The sequence below is a fragment of the Hipposideros armiger genome, unplaced genomic scaffold (genome assembly GCF_001890085.2).
Source record: "Hipposideros armiger isolate ML-2016 unplaced genomic scaffold, ASM189008v1 scaffold_519, whole genome shotgun sequence".
NCBI lineage: Eukaryota > Metazoa > Chordata > Mammalia > Chiroptera > Hipposideridae > Hipposideros > Hipposideros armiger.
Genome location: NW_017731869.1, coordinates 515724 through 523980, shown reverse-complemented (window position 1 = coordinate 523980; position 8257 = coordinate 515724). Strand labels below are relative to the sequence as shown.

General features: G+C 37.0%; 1 protein-coding gene across 1 annotated transcript in view; it reads left to right on the top strand.

Moving 5' to 3' along the window:
* Positions 1-8257, top strand: part of CARMIL1 (capping protein regulator and myosin 1 linker 1) — a 337821-nt gene that overhangs the window by 224790 nt on the left and 104774 nt on the right. Inside the window, exons 16-19 of the mRNA XM_019668166.1 lie at positions 1744-1825; positions 2569-2668; positions 2770-2824; positions 7162-7334. Coding sequence (XP_019523711.1) covers positions 1744-1825; positions 2569-2668; positions 2770-2824; positions 7162-7334 — 410 coding nt within the window. The remainder of the gene's footprint in view (positions 1-1743; positions 1826-2568; positions 2669-2769; positions 2825-7161; positions 7335-8257) is intronic.

Below are 8257 nucleotides of genomic sequence, written 5' to 3'. Positions count from 1 at the left end.
TTCAAGTATTAACAAGCTGTGACCTGGAGCAGTGCTTCTCAAAACTATTATATTTGTGGTGAAGAACCTTTTTTTTTTTTTTTAACTTTTAGTCTATCATAAATCAATATATTTACAAAAATGTAGTAAAAATGAATTACTAGAAAGATTTAAGAAGACATAGAAAATAAAAACCCTTAATTTTTATTAGGTGGCACAGACCTAAAATTATTATTACTAAGGTTTCTAAAATATTTATAGTCAGTTTCTATACTTACTTTATCTGGGATCAGTAAAGCAGACTGCCACCAATCCACAAGCCACACTTTGAGTAGCCGGGTGCTAGGGACAGCCTAGAGGTGGTCTGATAAGCTGGGCTTAAGGGAACACTTGGGTAAGCTGGAGCATGCACTCCTGAGAAAACACTCGGCAATAGTTAGAGTTCTTCAGATGAGGAGTTGGTGGGTCTCAGTTTCCCTGAAGTGTGTGACCAGCCTCCTGGGATAGTCTGCCTCTGAGTTCACAGTGGGCCCCTTGGAATAATCTACTGTCACCTTAAAAAGTAGGAAAGGCCGAATTTACGCACATCAGCGGAAATACTCCTGAACAAAGGGTGATCTCAAAGATCTCTGCAAAACTCTGCTTACCATACAAACAGCCAGAGAAATTGGTAGGTTTGGGTAAGGAGTACTATAAAAAATATTGCATCTAAAATAGTGAATTAAAGATGCTTTAAATTCTTATATCAAATCTTGAATAAGTAGAAAGTAGCACCTTGTATTATAAATTTGGTATAGAAGTTTATATAAATTTTAATTTTCTTAAGTAAATAGAGAAAAATTATCATGTTCCTTGGTATATAGTAGATTCCCAATAAATGATCATTTCTTTTCCCCTGTTAGATAGTAAGTTTGCTGAGCAAAGGGGCCACAGCTCAGGAAACTTTGCATCCTGCACAATGCTTTACACATAATAGGAACTCAAATAGTTGCTGAATGGAAAATAAAAAGATAGTCTGACCTCTGTAAAATATGCTTTTAGTTTCATGGGGAAAGATGAAAAGTAGTGGGTTTATATAGTTTGCCTTTCCTTTTGGAATAAATTAGATAATGAGATGACACTAACAGCTCCCTCTTAGTTTTGCTATAAGCCAACCATAATGGTAATATTTGAGATTAGTCAAACATCTTTTTCTTCTGTGGCTCAATGCATTTATACAAATCATTTGTGTAACCACTTTCAACTATTTACTCCCTTCTTTATCATTGTGAGCCCTTACACCATTTTTGTAGTACAGTTAGAGATGGGTCCTTCCTGAACCGGTTGACATTCAAAGTTAGTCTTCCTTGTCTCCTTTGATTGTTTCGCTGCTACCTAGTGGAGAGTTATTCCTTGAAACCTGTAATAATCAAATAAAACAGTAACATTTCTCCTGTATAAAAAGGATTCGTTAGATGTCCCAAAGTCAACAATGAAGAAAGTTCTTGTGCATCGACAGACACTGTCTTGCCAACGTTGACCCTGGATTGTCTCCACCTTCTTTCTGTTTCTTTTTCTAATATTTTTTTGGGTTGACCTGGTATGGCAAACAGCAGCAGTGAACAGTGATTGGCTCTATACAATTGATGATAGCTTTTGGGGAGTTGTTAAGTTTTCACTTTTTCTTTGGTACCTAGTTTAAGAATGTATCAATTGTTTTTAATGTTTTTGCTACACTTCTAGTAGGTGATGGCTGTACCTTGTGTTTGGTTTGTGTTCCTCTAGCTGAGATCGGGAGGCGCACAAGTGTTGGAAGGCTGCATTGCCGAAATCCACAACATCACCAGCTTAGACATCTCTGACAATGGTAAGTCAGAAATAAGGAAAAAGAAGAAACAGTATTATTTGAAGCAAGTTAATAAAGGGAGTCTCATCTTCTAGCCCAGTCTAGACAACATCTTAATAAAAGTGTTATTTCACTCCTTATCTAATAGGACTTTTAAATTTAACAATGGAGTTTATTTATGAAATCTGTACCAACATCTTACTAAGTTGATTCCATGGCCAAAAATGCAAAGTCTATGCAGTACATAAAAGTCCGTTAAAAAAATAGTATGAGTACATTGATAAAGATCTGAGACGAGCCTTTTGCATTCTTGCTGGTAATAAAGTTGAGCCCTTGTTTATTTATTCAGAAGCTTGTTTCATTACCATCATTTCTGCTGATTGTAGTAGCATAAGTATGAACCTGTTAAATTTGCACAGACAACTGCAGATACCAGCGAGTAAACAGTGTGCTGGAACCCTTTCTCTATGAGTGATGGGAAGGAGAAATCTTTCTGCCATTCTCCACTCTCAATCCCCAATGACTTTAGCCACTGATTGTGTAAGAGAATGTAGAGAATGAGTTTGTAGAGAATGAGTTTATTACTGTGAAATAATAAGGCAAGAAAAGAGAGCAAAAAGTTCCTTTGAAAAAGACAAGATGAGAATCCTAGGACCCTCAGAAAAGTCATCCGTCTGCATGTCGCCTTTGCTTAATTGTGTTCCAGTTGAGAGTTCATTTGTATACATGTATTCTGATTCTCCACTTTCTCTCATTCTTTCCAGGTTTAGAATCTGACCTATCTACCTTAATAGTGTGGCTCAGTAAAAACAGATCAATACAACACCTGGCACTAGGCAAAAATTTTAATAATATGAAATCCAAGTAAGAGTTTTGAATTTTTTTATATGACAGTTATGAAAATAACCAGCTTCCTGAAAACTTTTGGTTTGATTCCACTGTCTACATCTTTAAAATCTCTTTAGAAATCTGACACCTGTGTTGTACAACTTAGTACAGATGATTCAAGATGAAGAATCAGTGAGTATTATTTAAAAAATTTTTGCCTAAAGTCTTTGTTTGTTGTCATTCTTATAATTATTTCTACTGGGTTAATGCTAATATACTTTCAGACAATTTTATCTGTGTAAACATTTTCTATTGTTATTTTTTAATGGAATATTTATGCTTTAATACAGCTGTAGAATGTATTTAAACTTAGTCTTCACTTGCTTCAACTCATCACTAGTTAAAGGAAGATTGTAGATTAATAGTTAAAAGAAATACAAATTTACTCCTAAACCCATCTTTTAATAAACCTTAGATTTTCTAGCTTTACTGAATGCACTAATCTGCAGGCATGAATTACTATAGCATAATTGACTTTATGACCTTATATCATGCTGAGAAACATCATATTGCTAATTTCAATTTCATCTGGTAATTACACAGAGATACAGGAGACTAAGAAAGTTGTCCCTCAGGCGAAACTGCTTCTTGAGCTCTAGTAATCCTTCTTATATTTTTTTCCCCTTTAGTTGATCATGGCCAAGAATTTGTTTAGGGTAAAGAAATTTAATTTCAAATACCCTATTTTGTTGCCCTTAAAAATGCACTAGAAAAAAAAAGAGATATTTTACGAATAAAGTAAGAAGCACTTTACTATTAATTCCTTTAATTTAATAAACCTGGTGTATCATACCTTATATTTTACTGATGCTATTTAAGATTTTATCCCTTTTCTGCTCTAGTCCTATTTGGCTGCCAAACTCAGCTTTTATGGTTCCTAAAATCCAAATGAATTTGTATTTCTACTATGAAGATTTGCATTTTTCATATTAGTGATAGCTACTTTTGTAAGTCATAAGAGTGATTTCTTATATTAATTGTGTGAGATATCACATATTTTAAAAGTATACTATTCCCTTTTTCATATGGAGTAGTAGGAAATTCTGTAAGCTAACTTTTCTGAGACAGCTAAGGGGCTAGGAGAGATGGGGATTTGAACTGTTCCTTGCTTGCCCTTGTTCACACCTCTTTGTGGGGCTCTGATCTGGAGGGCATGGAAAATTCTGACTCTTCATTGTGTGGATATAGTTTCTAACCTGTGGGCTAGAAATGAAACTCATTATTATTGAATGAATTCAAGCACTTCTCTTTGTCCTCATTTGCCAATAAACCCCATATTTTGTAATTCTTATATTGGGTTATTAAAATTAAGGCATAAGTAGGATGTAATTTACACTTTTCAGAATTTAGGCTATTTGTTTTACGTATTTAATTTGACTTTACACCACCCTGTTTTAGTCACGATTCTGGTTTCCCAGATTTGGCCCAGTTTTTCAAACCTGGGGAAGCTAATATGCAGAATCATATTTTAATATTCATCCCAAAATATTTTTTCTTAGCACATAATTTAGGAAAATGTATATTTTATGAAAAATATATTAATTTCATGTTTTCCTTATTACATGAGGGTCTTCAAACTATAATCTTGAAAGTCTCTCACTTAAAGATAATCTTGTTATTTAAAACACACCTAAAAACATAATTGCATAGGGTAAAGTTTGCTATGTAAATGTGAATTCTGTCAAGTTATAAGTTTGAGTTAGTGTGCCGCTAATAATGTACAGTGAAAAGCTTTATGTTCGTGTCATCGAAAAATAGGTGGCTTTTTCAGAGAGTAATTACCATCTATTTTTTTCTACTTCTGAATCAATAATGTGTAAAACAATTTAAAATGATCAGGAGTTGAGTTTTGTGACTATAAAATTTCCAATAACTGGCACAGTTGAGCTCATTTTTTGTTTTATTTTTTTAAAGGTTTTTACATAGATAAAGTAATTCCTTTGTTTTTTACATTCTGACCTTCTGTTTGTAGAGCTTTTTCCTAGACAGGCCAGGGAATACTTTATTTGCCCAGTATTATGCATAATGTTCAGTTGGAAAACTTACATATCTGTGAGCTCCAGTGTCACCTGCAACTGCAGACAGTGGGTGTCAGGCTGCTGTGCTCAGTTCTGGGACAGTAACATGGAGGGGTGAGGATGATAGGGAATCTTGCTTTGAAGTGTTACATACAAACCCATGTTGTAACCAGTAGAACTGAATGTGTGTCTCCCAGGAATGCCTGCAGCACGGAGACAGTTTCAGATTACCATGTGCAGCAATGAAAAGAAATAGTAAGATTTCCAATAGTGATGTTACATGCAAGTGCAATAAATCAAGAAAGGATGATGACCTTATAAATACGCATGCAGTTCAGGGTGTTCTGTGTGTATTAATGAGTCTGCCTGTTATTTTTAAGTGTTAACTGGGGTGTATTTGGGTTTGCGCATAGTCCTGGAATTGGTGCTTGCTGGCTTTGAGACTTGGCAGTTTTCCAGTATTTGCAAGACGCTGTAATATATCATTTTAGTAGCAGTTGAATAACAATTATTGAAATGATGAGAGATGTGATTACAGCTTTATATGAAAGCAACATTGCATTTGTTTTTATTTAAAACATGAAGTGTCTCAAGTCTGAAGCATTTTTAGTTAAGTTCTTTCCATTTACTTAAATGTAGGATCTTAAGAAAATTGAAGCAACTTCACTAAACATGCTAGAATCTAAGCATATATGGGCTTCTGGCTGAGGTTTTAATTGCCTTAGCACTTAACATGCCATTTGACTTTTAAGAGTTTGATTCTAATACATATAATATTACCGTTTAATTTTACTATGGATGTACTCAGTTTAGGAAACATGATCAAATTAGGACAATAAGTATAGTCCCTTGGAAAACCTATAACCAAACAAGAATGCCACTTTGTGGATATCTGAGTCTTGAAGCCATCAGCACCCTCGTCCTGCCTCCTGCAGCCACTTGGCAGATGTGCCTCAAACAGGTGTTCCTTTGGAAGTCAATGTATAGTGGTTGAGTGGACACAGATACACCCCAGGGTTTTGTGGAAGTCACACAGACCACTGGGCACAGCTTCAGAGCTCTGGTCCCTCAAGCCACCATGGAACCCGGTCATAGATGACCCTTGAAGCTGCTTCCATCATCCACCACCTCCCTGTAGTGTCTGCATTGCTTATGGAAAAGCAGATAGAACTGTTTAGTGTGGCTGGGCCAATATAAACCATGTCAGGTAACCAAGAGACATCCACACCCCCCAGGGAAGTCTGAACTCTGACTTTTGGAGCCACATTGGTTCAAATCCTGGAATTCTCATTTCATTAAATCAGTTATGGCTTAAATCGAGGATTGCAAATTCAGATGTCTACAGGGCTAGGAAAACAACATAAATAAGGATGTAAGTAGGGGGCCCTAGTCATTTTTTTGGTCAGATATTATGCAGGCCAAGCAGAACTACCTCCAGGCTGAGTGGCTGTTAGTCTCTGGCTTAAATGGACAGTGAGGGGCTTGCTCTTGGTTCACCATACAGCTTACGGTAATAATAAGGTCACCCACATTGGACTTCTTTTTCTTTTTAATTGTAAGTATGTCTTCTAATTACCTTATATATTTATAAGGTAAACCAAAGGGTGATGATCAAAGATCTAAAATAAGAAATAGGGGCAGTGTTATGTAGGGTTAAGAGCACAGAATCTAGAACCAGACCATCTGTTTCCAGCTCAGCTACTTTTTAACCATGTGACCTTGGTTGAGTCACTTAACCTTTTTGTTTCTTATTTGGGAAATGGGGATAACAATACCTAATATAAGAATATTTATACTGGGTAGTCTTATATCAGGTATTCTTATATTAGGTATTCTTATATTAGGAATTAGGTAATATAAGAATAATTATGTAAGAATACTTATATAAAAATACTAAATATCCTTATATTAGATATCCTGGGAGGGTTAAATGAATAAATATATGTAAAAACCTTAAACAGTGGTTCAACATTGTAAGTTTTCAATAAATGCCAGCTAGTATTACTAATCTTGGCTGGTTTTTATTTTGTATTTGTCTTCTATTAGTAGTTTAAGATGTTGTTTCACCTTGCATGAAAATAAAATGGGTAAAAAGGGATAAGTATAGCCATACTGAACCTAAGAAATTTTTGTGTAGCATTTTTATTCATCCTATTCTCCACTTCAGAGAGTTACCGTCTGCCACTCTAGGTAGCTTTCCACAGCTTCCCTTAGATGAGAGGCAGACAGTATCCAGCATTAAAACACAAGCCCTCCGTGTTTTAATCCAAAGGCCCATTTTATGCCAGAACCTTCACATCCCATTCTTCAGTGCCTTTTAGCCATAAGTTTACAAATGAGGCACTTAGAGCAGCGGTACGTCCCCTTGATGATTCTCTATAATGTGGGTCATCGAGAGTGATCGTTGCTTTGATAAGCCTATGTGCATGCTACTTGCTGTTCCCTCCACAGCCTCTGCAGTCCTTGTCCCTGGCTGACTCGAAACTCAAGACTGAGGTCACCATCATCATTAATGCCCTGGGAAGCAACACCTCCCTGACCAAAGTGGACATCAGCGGGAATTCCATGGGGGACATGGGAGCCAAGATGCTGGCCAAAGCCCTGCAGATTAACACCAAGCTCAGGTATGTGGGTCAGGCACTCGGGCCTGAAGCCTGCATGCTTGTTTTAAAGAAGGCCTGCAAAGAATTGTGGCCAGCAAGCATCAGAGAGCCGGCTATGCCCGAGGTTGCCAAGCTTCCCAGGAGGCCAGCCAGGAAGAAGAGATGACAATTTCAGGTCTTTCGTCAGAATAGTTGCGAGGGTGTTCCCAAATTTAGACATAGTGATTCCTCTAAGCTTTTGTTTTAAAGATTTCCATTGGGAGGTGAAACCTGACTGAGAGCTGTTGCAGTTTCCTTTTCACATCAGTGTTGACACTGACCGATGTATGGGGATGCAGTGAGCAGCAGAGGAGGATCTGTAGTTAGTGACAAGTAAACAGAGCTGGGAAGACGGCAGGAGTAACTTGAGGGCTTTTCTGTACTTGGTGTGAGTGCAGCATCTTGTCTTCCTCTCCTCACTCCTACCAGTATAGAGATAGAAAACCCAAGGGATACACGAGATCCACTGGTTCAAAGGCAAGTTCAGACTGGGTACTAGATGCTTTATTCAGCGGTTTCCATCTTTATGCTCCCAAGATTGGTGTTCCTTAAGGACCAGCCATGTGGTAACCACTTTTCTTTAGGACTAGCTATGTGGTAACCATGTAGCTTCCATCCTTCAAGAGAGACCTGGGTTGCCCATTGTCTAGCAGTCTGGTAAATGAAGAGTTAATTCATATTACTGTGCAAGGCTCGTTCTTATGTTTCCTATGCTCTTCAGTGTAAGACAGAGCCTGAATTTTATTTCTAAATCGAAGCCAATACCTCAAACTGCAGCAGTTTCTTTGAAGGTAAGTACACGGTCTGACAATTAAGTTCGCAAACTTGTTGCAGTGATGTTGCTAACCTTTTTTGATATCAGAGGGATGATTCATTATGAATTTGTACCAACTGGACAAACAGTT